The sequence below is a fragment of the Orcinus orca genome, chromosome 11 (genome assembly GCF_937001465.1).
Source record: "Orcinus orca chromosome 11, mOrcOrc1.1, whole genome shotgun sequence".
NCBI lineage: Eukaryota > Metazoa > Chordata > Mammalia > Artiodactyla > Delphinidae > Orcinus > Orcinus orca.
This window is the reverse complement of record NC_064569.1, coordinates 5,931,097-5,948,358: the sequence shown is the minus strand read 5'-3', so window position 1 is coordinate 5,948,358 and position 17,262 is coordinate 5,931,097. Positions and strand designations below refer to the sequence as shown.

The following is a 17,262-nucleotide window of genomic DNA, read 5'->3' as shown; positions in this document are numbered from 1 at the left end:
ACGTCTGTACTCACTGCGGAGAAGGACCACGTGCTGCAGGTCCTGGGATCAAGGAAGAACATTGTTAACGCCCGAGGTCCCCCACCCTCATCCCGTTCCCTTGTAGTCGCTGCCTTCCTCGGGCTAATGACCATTTGTATTTAACACAGTTATTTTGTTTTTGAACTTTATAGAAATAGAATTGTACTGTACAGTAATTCTTTTGTGCCTGGCTTCTTTTGTTCAGATGATAGGTGTGAGACTTGTCCATATTGTTGTGTGTTTTTGTGTTCTGTCCATTCTCCTTGCTGTATAATATTCTGTTGGGCAAACGTATCAGAACGTGTTCATGCATTCTGTTGCTTATAGCCATCTGGGGAGCTCCCGGTCTGCGGGGTATCACGAACAGTGCTGCTGTGAACTTGGTGTGTCTTTCAGCTCACAGATTCCCATCTGTGCTGGGCAGGTACTGCGGAGCAGAGCTGTAGGGTCACAGGGGAGGGCCGTGCTCAGCTCTGGCAGACGCTGCCAAGCCACCTGCCAAAGAGGCTCCACCTGTGCACATCCCACCAGCACCATGTGAACGTTTGGAAAAACGTGGAGGAATCCCAACACTGGCATTTTCCCTCTTTTTCGTTCTTGCCATTCCCACGAGTGTGCAGAGGTATTGCATTGCGATTTCATCTGCATTTCCCTGATGATCTGATGCTTAGGGAAGCTGAACACCTCTTCGTATGCTTATTGGTCACTTGGGTACCTTTTTTTAACCAAGTATTCCTTAGGTCTTTTGCCCATTTTTCTGTTGGATTTTCTGCCTAATTCTTATTGAGCTTTGGAAGTTTTTCATGTTTTCCAGATCCAAGTCCATTGTGGGATGTATGTATGTCAGTATTTTTCCCATTCACTCACTCACTAGTGTCTTTTGATGAATAGAGGTTCCTCATTTTAATGTAGTAGTGCACGCCAATTTTTAGAGTAATATCCTGTACAACAGTTAATGTTTATTGCTTGCTGACTTGTGTCCTCGTGTACCTTGCTCATTTAACTTTCACATTGACATATTTTTCAAATGGGAAAAATGAAGCTTAGAGAAGCTAAGAGACTTTCCCAAGTTAGGAAACAGCAGAGGCCAGGTTCTTGTCCATCCCTGCCCACTCCAGAGCCTGTGTCCTGTGATCTCTGCTGTTCCACAGAAGGTACCAGCTAATATCCATGGGCACTGTTCAATCCTCCAGTGCCTTTTGTTTGGGTTGTACATTGTTTTTCAGTTAAATTAGTTGCCAACATTTAACAATTAGGAGAAATACAGTTTTCCAGCTTTTTTTTTCAGAAAATTGTAAGATCTGGTAATCCTGGTCTCATTTTCCCACATGTCACCCTGGGCTGCTGGAGATGAGTACCTACTGCTCCCCATAGATGGACATGAGCCCTCTCGTTTTTCGCTGGAGGTGCTTTGGTTGTTCCTGCCTGGCCTGCTTCAATCATTCATGTTTCCTGCCTGGCTCCTGGGGGCATCTGAGTTTTCAGCCCTGCTGTCCTGTTTCCCTTAAGTGACATAGTTGGCTCTTCATCCTTCTCTGTTTCATGTGTTCTTACCTTCATGCATTCTGACCTTCCTGTCTCCCTTTCCCAGGTATCGAGGCTCTGTGCTCAGGCTCTCTGTCCCCCTCTCCAGCCAGTAGTGTTTTTATGGGTAAACAGAGTAGTCCGCTGCCTATGTGGGGCAGTTAGAAGAACACCTCAAAATATTCTACCCCTTCCTTTAAGAGGTGAAGGCGTTGTGTCTCCATAAAGCTTGGAATGCAGACATTTTCCTGGAAGAAGTGATAAAGTATCCCAGTAGGCTTTAATTTATCAGATCGGCTCCTTAAGCAAAAGCCTAAGAGGCAATGGTAGAGAAGATTTGTAGACAGTACAGGTTAGGAGAGTGGTCAGGGAAATCTTACGTCTCTGAGTGGCTGGATGCCTCGGATGGGATGCTGCGATGGGAAAGCTTCAGAGCTGGAAAAAAGCGTGAAGACGTTGCGGGGGATGGGGGATGGATGGGTAGCTAGGTGTAGTTCTTTTAGAACTTAGCAAATTTGCCCTGGGCATGTCTCCTGCTCATCCATTTCCTTTCCTTCTCGAAATTCCTCCTAGAAGTCAGTATAAGGTGGACATTAAGAGCTGGAATCTCAAGGTAGACTCACTGAATTTGAATCTTGTCTTTGCTTCTTACTGGCTGTGGGACCTTGGGTTAGTCAACTTTTTGTACTTCAGTTTCCTCATCTATAATTTGAGGATAATAACATACTACCTCTGAGGGTTGTGAGGACTAAAAAATAAGAATATTTGTAATCTTCTTAGAATGGAGCTTGGCAAATAATTGCCAATAATTGCCAAGCCCCCGATAAACATCAGTTACTGTTGCTGCTGCTGTTACGTTGGCACAAGCACCAGGTGCCAAGAGATCAAATTCTTGCTCTGTCAGGTGCTGGCCACGTGACCTTAGACAAGTCTGTGTGTCCAGGGAGTGTCAGTGTTCTCACCTGGAAAAGATGTTGGGAGAATGAAAAATGAGGTGAAACAAGACAATCAGGATGAAAGCACCGGGCAGTTTGTGTTTATTAAGTCTCATCTGTCTCCTCCCTTCTCTCTTCCCCTCTCTTCTGCTGGAGATGGGTAATGGGTAATGGACTAGTGGAGAAGGTGAGGTGAACACCCTTGAAAAAACAACTAGTATTGTCGCATTCACTAACATGGAAGATAAGGACTGTAGTGGTGTCTCTTTTTTTCCCCCCAAGATTGGTAATTTGTGTTTTATCCTTTATTTTCTTGACCAGTCTGACTAAATATTTATCAATTTCATTGATCCTTTCAAACAACCAGCTCTTGGTTTCATTGATTTTTCTCTTTTCAATTTCATTTACTTCTGTTCCCCCCTTTATTATTTCCTTCCTTCTGTTTGCTTTGGATTTAATTTGTTCTTTTTCTACTTAAAGTGCAAGCTTAGATGATTGATTTAAAGCTTTCTTTTTTAGAATGAATATATGTATAACTGAATTACTTTGCCGCACACCTGAAAGTAACACAACATTGTAAATCAACTATACTTCAATAAAAGAAATTCTAGATGAACTTGAAAAGAAAACTTTCTTATTTTAATACCAAGTATTCAATGCTATAAATTTCTCTCTAACAATTACTGGCATTCTAAGTATAATGGCATTCCACGAATTTTGATATGTGTGTTTTTATTTTCCTCAGTCAAAAATATTTTCTAATTTCTTTGTGATTTCTGCTTTGACCCATGGGTTATGTAGAAGGATATTGTTTAATTTCCAAGTATTTGGGGATTTTTCCAGACAGCTTCCTGCCGTTGATTTCTAGTTTAATTCAGTTGTGGTCACGGTACAACATTTTTATTATTTCAGTTATTTGAAATTTATTAGATTTCCTTAATGATTCACAATATGGTCTATCTTAGTGAATGTGTGTTTGCAAAGAATGTATTTTCTGTTGTTGTTTGGTGGAGTGTTGTATAAATGTCAATTCAGTCAAGTTGGTTTGAAGTGTCTTCTGTATCCTTACTGCTTTTCTGTACTTGGTCTGTCAACTACTGAAGGGAAGTGTTGAAATCTCTAATTTATACTGGAGGATTTGTGTGTTTATCCTTTCAGTTCTATCAGTTTTTATTGAATGCATTTTGATCTATGCATTTGACACATGTATTTTACTGTATGTGTTTTGGATTATTAGGCCTTCTTAATGAAGTGACCATTTTATCATTGTTTGATGTCCCTTTTTATATCTGGTAATGTTCTTTGTTCTGAAGATTATTTTGTTTGTATCAGCTTTCTTTAGATTAGTGTTGGCATGGTATATCTTTTTCCAGTCCTTTACTTTTTTTCTATATATGCCTTTATATTTTAAGTGGGTTTCTTGTACATTTATATTTAATGTAATCATTAACGTATTTGCTTTTTTTTTTTTTTTTGCGGTACGCGGACCTCTCACTGCTGTGGCCTCTCCCGCTGCAGAGCACAGGCTCCGGACGCGCAGGCTCAGCAGCCATGGCTCACGGGCCCAGCCGCTCTGCGGCATGTGGGATCTTCCCGGACTGGGGCACAAACCCGTGTCCCCTGCATCGGCAGGCGGACTCTCAACCACTGCGCCACCAGGGAAGCCCTCACGAAAAGTTTTGATTTAACAGATTTTTGTTGTTAGGGTGGAAGCTACATTTCCTGGCAGTGTCTTTATCCTAAGTGGAAGCAGCATTCTGGTGGTGGATACATAGATTTTATTTGTTCCTCTTATTCTCTAGTCCTTCCATCAACGGGTGGGCTGGGTTCCCATTTCCCTCCTGTGGTTTATATCGGAGGCTCGTGAGAAATAGAATATACATCTCCTCTGTGGGTTGTATTTTTCTCGTCAGACATCCATAATCAATATCCATCTAAGGGAAAAGGAAAACCCCCTTTCAGAGGCTTTATGCGGTCATTTACTAACTTTATGAAGTGGGGAACAAAAAGATATGGGTTCGTACCTTTTCTTTTTAAAAGAAAACATTTTTTATTTTAAAAGTAATTCATGAACAAAATAGAGTTAAAAAATGCAGAAAGATAAAAAAAAATAAAGAAATAAAACCCACCCATAATCCCATCAGCTAAAGAAACCATGACTCATATTTTATCGAATTTCTTCTAGTCATTTTTCTATGAGTGCATCTTTGTTCGTCCGTATATATCAGTATACATGCCCCCAAATTTGTGTGTTTTGTTTAAATAAGCTAGTTTCAAAAAGGTGTGTTTTTCTGTGGGTTGAGTACTATGGCACTCATGAAATGCCGATATGTTATTCATGTTTGTCTGGTAAAGATGCCAAAACGTGTGGCATTTTCTTCAGTTTGCTGTTAGTGCTGGATTCCTTCCTGCAGCTACTTTACACGAACAGCCAGGACAGGTGTGTATATGTGATTCTAATGGAATGTGATTCATTTCAGAAAAGACCAGTTGTTGATTCCTTGTGCTAAGGTCCCCTGTTCCCCATGTAACTTTTGTCTCTTTCCATTTTTTTCAACCCATTCTCAGGTTTAGAGCAAACAGAAAGAAGGAAACTCTATGGTCTTCTCAGTATGTTTTGTTTTCTTCCTTTTCCAGAAAGTATTTTGGAGAAAAAATTGGACTGTACTTTGCCTGGCTGGGATTATATACATCCTTCCTCATCCCATCATCCCTCATCGGGGTCATCGTGTTTCTTTATGGATGTGCAACGATCGAAGAAGATATTCCCAGGTGAGTTGGTTTTAACGGAAAAGGCTCAGTTCTCACGTGTCAGTCGTTTGGAGTTTCACCCCAGTTGCAAGTACATTGTACATTTCAGACGCCTCCTTCCAAAGCCTCACCCTTTGTCCTTCTCCTTCCCGCTTTCCTTACCACGCAGCAGGTCACTTGTCACTTCCCTCTTGAGAGGTCTGGGAGCAACAGATTCTGGGAACAGCTCAGAGCCACGCTGGGTGTGGCCACTTCCTTTCCTGGTCAAGCTCTTCTCCAGGACCAGGGTCTGATTGGGCAGGGTCTGAAAACTGATGAAAAAGAAATCATGCCTGAGAAAAGCTTTTTTTCCCCTCAATTTCATGACTTTTCCCCTTTGGTTTCCCAGATGACCCAAGGCAGGAAGTGTTGAGTGGTATTGGATAGAGATGGCATCTATGTGGTCAGACGCGGCTGGGGTAAAAAGCTGTGAGGCTGTGTCAGAAGCAGGCAGCTCTGGAGCCGAGGAAGCCTCAGCTCTGGCTCGGGATGTCAGAGACCGCAGGAGGTGACAGGCCCCGTAGCGGGGCTCTTGGCGATCCAAGACATGGAACAAAGGTTGATCCTGATGGAGAAGAGAAATCCTACAAGAAAACAGGGACTTAAAAAGAGCATCCTTTAGGACTGAATGTGTTACATAGTAACTACGTGACTGGGTACCTCACTCCCTGACTCTTGGTTTCCTTGGCTGTGAAATGGTCATAATGACGCCTACTTCATGGTGTTGTTGTGAGGACTAAAGTTGACAGCGTCTGGCACACAGCAGAGTATTCATAAATTATTGTTGAATGAATCAATATATGTGGAAATAGAGTTTGAGACACTTAGCCAATATTTAGAATTTAAATCTCTTGCCATCTCCAGAACTGGCTTTGCAAACGGAAGCATTCTTTATGCATTTTACTTTTTTTTTTTTGGCCATGCCTATAGCCATGCGGGATCTTAGTTCCTCGACCAGGGACTGAACCCGGGCCGTCTGCAGTGGAAGCGGGGAGTCTTAACCACTGGACTGCCAGGGAATTCCCTCGTTTGTGTATTTTAATACTCTTTCAGTTGCAAGTGATAGAAATGCATGTGAACTAACGTACGCAGATAAAGGGAATTTATCCTCAGGGTTTCGGGGGGCCCTCAGGGGACCCAGTGGCAGGCACGTGGCTAGCCCAAGGGACTATGGAAATAGGAACTCCTTCTGTTTACTGCCCGTCTCTGATTATTTCTAGTATTTATTTGTTTCACTGCAGAGTTTCTCCATTGGATGTAAACATGGCTGCTTGTAGCTCATGGGTGTCATACCTGAGAGCTTTATACTCGATTGGTCCCAAGTGAAGAAGTCCTGTTGACTCCTTTTGGCTTAGGTAGAGGCTCTGGGTCAGCCAGTCGTGGCTTGGGGGCAGGGCGACACTGTGCCAGCAGGGATGCTCCCTCAGTAGCCTGGGGAATGGGGACACTGGGCAGCCTGTGGGTGTCCACGACAGTTGGGGTTAGGGATGGGGGAAGTCGGGGCCACCCTGAAGAAATGGGCAAGAGCTGTGCTCTTTGAGGAAAGCGTATCCACCAGTGGCAGGAACCAGGTGATCTTCCATTATGTCACTCTATAGAAAAGCTCTCGCAGGTTAGGGACACTGGAGATGGCCGTGTCAGTAGTTAGAATAAAGCTCAATACCTTGGTATGAGAGACAAGGGTTTGGATGTGTTTGTGTATAAAAACTGTGGTGTCATCCGTTCAGGGTTCGGGACTGGCGTTCTGGGACCTTTGTCACAGGACCTATGACTTCCGGGCTCTGCCTCGCGCAGCACGAGGGAAGAACGAGTACTTACCAAGTTCCTGGTCTTAGTTGTACCAGGCATGGTGCTAGGTGGTTTCTGTGTTTTGTTTCTTTGATCCTGTAGAGATCAGTGTTGTCAGTAGGTATTCTCACCTCAGAGAGATGGAGACATGGATGCTACCTGAGGTCGCTTGTCCAACTGCAGCAATTAATAATTGTCAGGGTTGGGATTTGAGTTCCACCTGCTCCAAGGTCTTTGCTTTTTCCAGTAAGCGGTGCAGTCTTCCTGAGGGCTCTTACCCTCCTCTGCAGCCCAGTTGCTCCAACTGGCCCCAGCTGGTTCAGTCTCAGAAGAAAACCCGGCTAAGTTGCCCGGTTGTGATCCCTGGGGAGCTGGGCCTCAGGTTGATCCAAGCTGAGGACTCCATACCACGCACCTCGAACCAACTCAGTGCAGCGGGTAGGGCATCTGTGTGCTGGTTTACGTCAGGACTTAGAACTTGTACCCTGGCTCTCCACACGGGAATGCATGTGATGGTGACCACTGCGGCTGGAAATGACCATGGTCTCCACAAGCTGCAAAGTCATTTATTTATGCACATGCATGGACACTCATGTGCGTGCAGGTTTAGACGCGTGTAAAACGTGATCATTATCATTGCAGACATCCTGGAGTGTGCAATGTTTTACGAACTGTGGATAGCAGCCCATTAATGGATTATAGAATCAATGTAATCGTTACCTTTTAAATGAACTAGAATAAGGTAGGACAGAGTAGAATGAAACATAATATTAGTAGTCATCACGAGAAGTGGAAGTATCAGAATTGTTTCATGACAGTTATTTTAGTGATATAAGTGTTTTTGTGAGGAGCGGGTACGTATATACTCGCATACTGGAATCTGTGGTAAATTTTTTTTAAACTGTTTTTTTAACTTTCTATAACAAAAAAGTTTGAAATTGGCTGTTATAAAATTTGAAAGTTTGGTTGCCAGTTTTTCAGAGTAGGGTGGGGCAAATCAAGAAGGTGGAAATAGAAAAAGTTAAGCACACTATGAAGATGTTTTTGAGAACGGCTTCTTAATCATAATTGTATGTCTATCAAAAGTCCAAGCTCTACGCCTGGCAAAAACTCACAAACTACCAATCCTCATTAACAGAGGAATAGCCTCTAAGTCCCAATACTGAATCCAAATGAATTCGTACTCTTCTAGGGTCTGTGTCTATCAGCCACTCCTAAGCGTGATTAAAAACTTGCACTCTTCCTGGGATTATTGTAAAGGTTTCTAATTTTGGCATTAAGCCTGGAATTTAGTATCTGTGTATCACTTTAAAAAAAGCTTTATTTTGAAAACAGTATAGATTCACAGGAAGTGGTAAAGATAGTGCAGAGGGCCCAGGGCACCCTTCATCCAGTTACCGCCAGTGATTACGTCTTATATAACTACAGTACAGTATCAAAACCAGAAAATTTACATCACGTGGAACTTTAAATGGTACCTTTTATCGCCAAGAACTTTGCTATGTGAGACACAAGCGTCACTTGTAAATAATAATTCCATATGTGCACGATATATCTATAGAAGCTTCCTTGACTCAGCAAGGGGTTGGTTGCATTTGTTCTCCATTTGCTTACACGCCTAGGAAAGACTGGAGCATTTTTTTAAAGCTAATTAATCTAAACCATATTTTCAAAAATTGGTCAGTTTAGACCTGAGACCTTAATAGCAGACGTTCTGTCTGAATTTCCTGAATAATTGCCTCCCTTTGTGGCTAGTACAGCTCTGTGTCGCCTGACCTGTGAGCAGTGGGTCACTCATTGAGGACACCACCCACTCTGGGGTCTTGGTTCACCTGATGGTCAGCCCATCCATCAACCTTCTTCTGCTTCATAGAGAAAATGATAGATTGAAGAAATACACCATTGCATTTATAGCCACTGTTACTTCGAACTGGGAATCTGTGGTGAATGCAGCTAGTGAATGACCCAGACCTGACTTCAGTTCTAGGGGAGGTTCCCCCATCTTTCAGCTTGTCTAGAGGCAGCCTCTTTCAGAGACTACAGAGTCCTTTTAATGTCATCCTAAGGCAGAATTTCTCCAGAATTCTGTTCAAATTGCTTGCATCAAAAAACCCAAAAGATGAAACAAAAAACCCCAACCCAATACACGTAGAGCATTCTGACTTCAAACTTAAAAGATGTGATGATGTACCATGGCTGCCATTTTGTACAAATGATTGGCAGTTGACTGTGTTCTAATTTTAAAACCAGTAATATACACAGTCCTTAAGTTTCAAAGTGTGCCAGGTTGGTGGCTAATACTTTTTTACTTCTGACCTTTTAGCATTGACTAGTTTTTTTTTTCTTTTTTTTTGCTGTACACGGGCCTCTCACTGTTGTGGCCTCTCGCGTTGCAGAGCACAGGCTCCGGACGCGCAGGCTCAGCGGCCACGGCTCACGGGCCCAGCCGCTCCGCGGCATGTGGGATCTTCCCGGACCGGGGCACGAACCCGTGTCCCCTGCATCGGCAGGAGGACTCTCCACCACTGCGCCACCAGGGAAACCCAGCATTAACTAGTTTTGATTGAGATTAGGTGTTCTAGGATTCCACCCCCTTCTATGTGTAAAAAAAAAAACCCTCCGCAGCAAAGATATGAGGAGGACTCATGTCTTCTCAGAAATGGCTTAGAAGCAAAGCTCTTTACTAGGCTTTGTGCAGACCCACTGTTTTCCACGTGAGTCTGTTTTCTAAGAGGTACTCTCCTCTCCAAAAGTAGCAACTCCTCCACCAGGCAGCCAATATGTGTCTGACCCAGAAGACTTAAAATGAACCTTGCTCTCCGGTTACCAACAAGCGCATGCCCAGGTGAAGCTAGCACGGCTGAACTAATTATTAAGAAATTACTATTTAATATTGTCTGTGTGAGCGAGTCGCCGCTCTTGACACTTGCCAATGGAGAGTCAGTGGAGGAACTGGGATTTATCCTCGGAGACGTAGTTTCCATTCTCTCACACAGAAGGCCTTCCCTGCCGTGACTCATTAAAAACGAGCCTGAAAGCTGGGACTTGACAGACAGTGACAGCCCTCGGTGAAACCTTTCGACGGCTTAGCGATGGGGAGCTAGACGCAGGCGTCCTGCCGGCTTCTGGGTTTCATCTAATCCCGGGCTTCAGCACCCAGGTACCAGCTCCCTCCGCCGGCAGCGGCCTCCGACTGTACCGTGCTCGGTAGCGCCCTCTGCTGCCTGTTTCCGGAGGAAACCCAGCTGTGGTTTCAGCCTGGGGTCCCCTGCGGCCCCATCACCGTGGCTCCAGCTGCTCTGTGAGAACAGCCAGTGCTTCATTTTCATGAAATTGCCAGTTCTCCACCCTTTTCCCCCAAATCATGAGCTTAGCCATGTACCCATCCCCCAGGGGGAATATGACACACCAGAGTGATGAGTTCATTCATTTTCCTACCAGCATGTAGTGTGGAGGGTTACTGGGGAAGCCAGTTAGGGCCGAGAATACTTCGGTTCTTATTTGCAAGCACCCTGATGAGCCTAAATTAATTGGGTCCAGCTAATCACCTAACGAATGAATGGAATTTCAAATACATTCATGAGTCCTGTAACAGAAATACACTGAAAATAGGTGAGAATATAGGTGATGGTTATTTGACTAGTTTGTTCTCCAAGTATCTTGGAATCTAGACTTCGGAAGAATTTACTTTATTCTTCTGGCCTCCCTCATCCCATTTCATGGTTACGATAATTCTTTTTTTTTTCTTAAAAAAATTTCTTTTTTATTTTTTAGAATTTTTATTGGAGTATAGTTGCTTTACAATGTTGTGTTAGTTCCTGCTATACAGCAAAGTGAATCAGCTATACTTACACATATATCCCCTCTTCCTTGGATTTCCTTTCCATTTAGGTCATCACAGAGCATTGAGTAGAGTTCCCTGTGCTATACAGCAGGTTCTCATTAGTTATCTGTTTTATACATAATGTCAATAGTGTATATATGTCAATCCTAATCTCCCAACTCATCCCACCCCCCCCTTTCCCTCTTGGTATCCATACATTTGTTCTCTAGGTCTGTGATAATTCTTATTAAGTTGAGGTTACTAACTCCCTTTCTACAAACGGTCACGTGGCTGATGCACTTAGAAATGGGCTTCTAGCCACCTGACTCCGTGCCTTTTCACATGGCTTCTCCTTCCAGAGGAAGGAATTGTGTTGGTTCAGCTGCACACTCGTGTTTGTTCCTCTGTGTGACCAGCCTTACTCACTGATGAGACAGCCCATGCTTGAATGAGAGCAATGGAATCTAACCTCCGATGGGTGATTTATTCACAATTGTTGCTGCGCCCCACCAGCCCCGTAGACTCAGCACATTTTGAATGGACTTTATGTGGCATTGTCCAATGAACAACATCTCTGATAGATGGTCATTAACTTTCTGTTGGGCCACTTTTAGTAACAGGGGGCTCCATATCTCCAAAGGTAGCCCATTCGTTTTTTAAGACAAGATATAAGAATAACACTTCCGAAGGGAAGAACCCAATTCCAACTCTCTAACATACCTCGCTGTTGGAGTTGATAAGCTCAACCAGGGATTCGGAAGTGGGAGCTGTTTTGGGGGTGATGGGCTTGGGAAGGGTCCTGCTGGAGCCCCCCTGACCCAGTAGCCTCTGTCTTCTGCAGCAAAGAGATGTGTGACCAACAGAATGCCTTCACCATGTGTCCCCTGTGTGACAAGTCCTGTGACTACTGGAACCTCAGCTCGGCCTGTGGAACGGCGCGGGCCAGCCACCTGTTTGACAACCCTGCCACTGTCTTCTTCTCCATCTTCATGGCTCTGTGGGGTAAGCTGTCACCATGAGGCTTGCTTCTATGGGGGGGTACCTTTAAATGGGTACAGTGACCAAGCTCTAAAGCCCATATCCTTCGGTTTACTTCCTTAGTATTTGGGGGTTTTTTTTTTTGGTTTTTTTTTGTGTTTTTTTTTGGTGGTATGTGGGCCCCTCACTGTTGTGGCCTCTCCCGTTGCGGAGCACAGGCTCCGGACGCGCAGGCTCAGCGGCCATGGCTCACGGGCCCAGCCGCTCCGCGGCATGTGGGATCCTCCCGGACCGGGGCACGAACACGTGTACCCCTGCATCGGCAGGTGGACTCTCAACCACTGCGCCACCAGGGAAGCCCTGGTCTTTATACCTTAAAAGGCATTTTAGGGACAATAGATTTCTCTACTTTACTCATACATGTGAATAGAACTAAGAATATCCTCTGTGGCTTTATAAATGTATTTTTTAAAGAGATAGAAATAGATTTCTCTACTTTACTCATACATGTGAATAGAACTAAGACTATCCTCCGTGGCTTTATAAATATATTTTTTAAAGAGATAGAGTAATGTGAATCTGGTATTAATCTCATGTAGGATTTATTTGGAGATTGAACCCATCCATGCATGCTTTGAAAACCCCTCACACACTCATAGGCACCTCCAGGTACATCTCCTAAGACATGGCAAGTCCTAGATGTCATTTGATGTCACACTCAGAATGGTGGGGTGACTGCCACAGTCACGGAGTTAGCTGGGGGTAAAGGTGGGCCCAGACCTGGTCTCTTGCCTCCACGCTCAGTGCAGTTCCCGGGACAAGGCGAGTGTAGACTGCAGAGATTTTACCTAATGCCAGAGGGATGTTTTCAATATTCTCACCCAAGGGATCTCTGAAGGAAGGAACAAATAGTGCCTTCATTTTCCTCCTCCTCCCTTCCCCCCAGAGTCTTGGGGTAATAAACTTTCTCTGGGCCACAGCTATCTGACTAGAAGCACACGCATGCACACGTGTACACACACACACACACTTCTATTCTTACAAACTGGGATAACCACCCCGTGGTCACTGAACATTTCTAAGAAGACACACCCACGGGTATTAAGGAAGGGACCAAGGGGATATGTTTCAGCCTGTTGGGAGTAGCAGCCTGCCTTTCACTCATCCATCCAGTGCAGGCCCTCATCTTTCCCATTGGATTACAGACCGGCAGGGCCACTGTCCTGCTGCAGAAGCTGCTAGGTTTATCCGTGATTCCAGGGGGCCTGGAGATCACACCAGGATGGGGCCGTGAGTCACACATCCCAGGAGTGTGACCAGGAGAGAGGCGCGGTCTTTTCTAGCACCGCTGCCAGAACTGGTCCCAGTGGCCTCTGTCTCCTGCGGGCACCTCTACGTGGGTGGAGACAGAACCGAGCGGGAAAGATTCCCACGTGACCAGGCCACCGAGGAAGGTGTTTAGCAGAGACTCTGTTCTCCCAGGGAGAATGACCACTGTCCAGGAATGTGGGCAGTGTCAGCCCACAGAATAGGGGCAGGGGGTCGGAGGAAAGGGCACTTGTGGCCGTGTAGCTCTGGAACTGTTCACAGGAAGGGTCAGGAGAACAACCTGAATTTGCAGCTTGTGACCCATGCGGTGCCAGGCGACTCTGTGCCGGCTTCTCGAAAGGCGGTGTCTTGTAATCACCCCAAATCCATTTGAACCGATCGGAGCGCAAAATACGCACCCATGCTTTGATATGCTGCACCCCTCATTCCCATGAATCTGTCTGGCAAATATTACTGTGACTGAGCAGCTGAAGCTTACTGACCCTGGTCCACAATCCCTCAAGACCTCTCCTGGGATGTGTGCTTCCTTGTTGTGGGGAAACTTGGTTTTCAGCTGTACCTTCCCTGCTCTCGCGATGGATGAATAGATACCTCCCACGCCTTCTGAGGTTCACGACCGTTTCACCACCCCCAGCTCCCCTCTCTTTCTCTCACATAGCAGCAGCGGAGGGAAAGCAAATGCGGTGGGATTGTGTCAGCGCTTTGTGGCTTAGGGGTTGGTTTTGTTATTTTAACAGCTTTGCTGTGTGTTTTATGCGATTGTGTATCTGGTTACAGCAGCCAAGATCCCCTAGGCATGGCTGCCTACAAATTACAATTAAAAATAATAGTAAATGTTTCTTGTTAAATGTTTACTATTATTTTTAATATGAACAGACCAATCACAAGCACTGAAATTGAAACTGTGATTAAAAATCTTCCAACAAACAAAAGCCCAGGACCAGATGGCTTCACAGGCGAATTCTATCAAACATTTAGAGAAGAGCTAACACCCATCCTTCTCAAACTCTTCCAAAATATAGCAGAGGGAGGAACACTCCCAAACGCATTCTACGAGGCCACCATCACCCTGATACCAAAACCAGACAAGGATGTCACAAAAAAAGAAAACTACAAGCCAATATAACTGATGAACATAGATGCAAAAATCCTCAACAAAATACTAGCAAACAGAATCCAACAGCACATTAAAAATGATCATATACGGCGATCAAGTGGGGTTTATCCCAGGAATGCAAGGATTCTTCAATATACGCAAATCAGTCAGTGTGATACACCATATTAACAAATTGAAGGAAAAAACCATATGATCATCACAATAGATGCAGAAAAAGCTTTTGGCAAAATTCAACACCCATTTATGATAAAAACCCTGCGGAAAGTAGGCATAGAGGGAACTTTCCTCAACATAATAAAGGCCATGTATGACAAACCAACAGCCAACATCACCTTCAATGGTGAAAAACTGAAACCATTTCCACTTAGATCAGGAACAAGACAAGGTTGCCCACTCTCACCACTATTATTCAACATAGTTTTGGAAGTTTTAGCCACAGCAATCAGAGAAGAAAAAGAAATAAAAGGAATCCAAATCGGAAAAGAAGAAGTAAAGCTGTCACTGTTTGCAGATGACATGATACTATACACAGAGAATCCTAAAGATGCTACCAGAAAACTACTAGAGCTAATCAATGAATTTGGTAAAGTAGAAGGATACAAAATGAATGCACAGAAATCTCTGGCATTCCTATACACTAATGATGAAAAATCTGAAAGTGAAATTAAGAAAACACTCCCATTTACCATTGCAACAAAAAGAATAAAATATCTAGGAATAAACCTACCTAAGGAGACAAAAGACCTGTATGTAGAAAATTATAAGACACTGATGAAAGAAATTAAAGATGATACAAATAGATGGAGAGATATACCATGTTCTTGGATTGGAAGAATCAACATTGTGAAAATGACTCTACTACCCAAAGCAATCTACAGATTCCATGCAATCCCTATCAAACTACCACTGGCATTTTTCACGGAACTAGAACAAAAAATTTCACAATTTGTATGGAAACACAAAAGACCCCGAATAGCCAAAGCAATCTTGAGAACGAAAAATGGAGCTGGAGGAATCAGGCTCCGTGACTTCAGACTATACTACAAAGCTACAGTAATCAAGACAGTATGATACTGGTACAAAAACAGAAATATAGATCAATGGGACAGGATAGAAAGCCCAGAGATAAACCCATGCACATATGGTCACCTTATCTTTGATAAAGGAGGCAAGAATATATACAGTGGAGAAAAGACAGCCTCTTCTATAAGTGGTGCTGGGAAAACTGGACAGCTACATGTAAAAGTATGAAATTAGAACACTCCCTAACACCATACACAAAAATAAATTCAAAATGGATTAAAGACCTAAATGTAAGGCCAGAAACGATCAAACTCTTAGAGGAAAACATAGGCAGAACACTCTATGACATAAATCATAGCAAGATCCTTTTTGACCCACCTCCTAGAGAAATGGAAATAAAACCAAAAATAAACAAATGGGACCTAATGAAACTTCAAAGCTTTTGCACAGCAAAGGAAACCATAAACAAGACCAAAAGACAACCCTCAGAATGGGAGAAAATATTTGCAAATGAAGCAACTGGCAAAGGATTAATCTCCAAAATTTACAAGCAGCTCATGCAGCTCAATATCAAAAAAACCAAACAACCCAATCCAAAAATGGGCAGAAGATTTAAATAGACATTTCTCCAAAGAAGATATACAGATTGCCAACAAACACATGAAAGAATGCTCAACATCACTAATCATTAGAGAAATGCAAATCAAAACTACAATGAGATATCATCTCACACTAGTCAGAATGGCCATCATCAAAAAATCTAGAAACAATAAATGCTGGAGAGGGTGTGGAGAAAAGGGAACCCTCTTGCACTGTTGGTGGGGATGTAAATTGATACAGCCACTATGGAGAACAGTATGGAGGTTCCTTAGAAAAGTAAAACTAGAACTACCATATGACCCAGCAATCCCACTACTGGGCATATACCGTGAGAAATCCAGAATGCAAAAAGAGTCATGTACCACAATGTTCATTGCAGCACTATTTACAATAGCCAGGACATGGAAGCAACCTAAGTGTCCATCGACAGATGAATGGATAGAGAAGATGTGGCACATATATATACAATGGAATATTACTCAGCCATAAAAAGAAACAAAATTGAGTTATTTGTAGTGAGGTGGATGGACCTAGAGTCTGTCATACAGAGTGAAGTAAGTCAGAAAGAGAAAAACAAATACCATATGCTAACACAGATATATGGAATCTATAAAAAAAGAAGGTCATGAAGAACCTAGGGGTAAGACGGGAATAAAGACACAGACCTACTAGACAATGGACTTGAGGATATGAGGAGGGGGAAGGGTAAGCTGGGACGAAGTGAGAGAGTGGCATGTACATATATACACTACGAAACGTAAAACCGATAGCTAGTGGGAAGCAGCCGCATAGCACAGGGAGATCAGCTCGGTGGTTTGTGACCACCTAGAGGGGTGGGATAGGGAGGGTGGGGGGAGGGAGACGCAAGAGGGAAGAGATACGGGAACATATGTATATGTATAACTGATTCACTTTGTTATAAAGCAGCAACTAACACACCATTGTAAAGCAATTATACTCCAATAAAGATGTTAAACAGAAAATAATGGTAATGCCTCTCATTACAGTATTATTATGATCAGTGGTACTATGCTGGGTGGGCCTGGGCCAGGGCCCAAGCCTGCCAGGAAGAAAGCTGGGAGAAGAAGTGATTCTCCACGGAGAGAGAGCGATGGGGCTGCTGGTGGGACGGAAACAGGGGTCCCTGAGATGGGTCAGCAGGACCCGGGACCAGCAGAGCAGTCTGGCCCAGCTCCTCCGGGGTTCTGGCTTCAAACTCCAGGGAACTTTGGAATGAGGGTGAAGCCCTATTGAAAAGTAGGGAAGGGAGGAGTAAAGGGACGAGGTTAAGGACAGTGACTTCAGGGTCAGACAGTCCTAACCGTGGGTCCCAG

General features: G+C 43.9%; 1 protein-coding gene across 3 annotated transcripts in view; it reads left to right on the top strand.

Annotated features, from left to right (window-relative positions):
- The window catches only part of ANO2 (anoctamin 2), a 334,282-nt gene that overhangs the window by 154,218 nt on the left and 162,802 nt on the right, over nucleotides 1-17,262 (top strand). For all 3 annotated transcript variants that reach the window (XM_033404279.2, XM_033404277.1, XM_033404276.1), the window contains 2 exons: nucleotides 5,118-5,252; nucleotides 11,723-11,883. In XM_033404279.2, coding sequence (XP_033260170.1) covers nucleotides 5,118-5,252; nucleotides 11,723-11,883 — 296 coding nt within the window. The remainder of the gene's footprint in view (nucleotides 1-5,117; nucleotides 5,253-11,722; nucleotides 11,884-17,262) is intronic.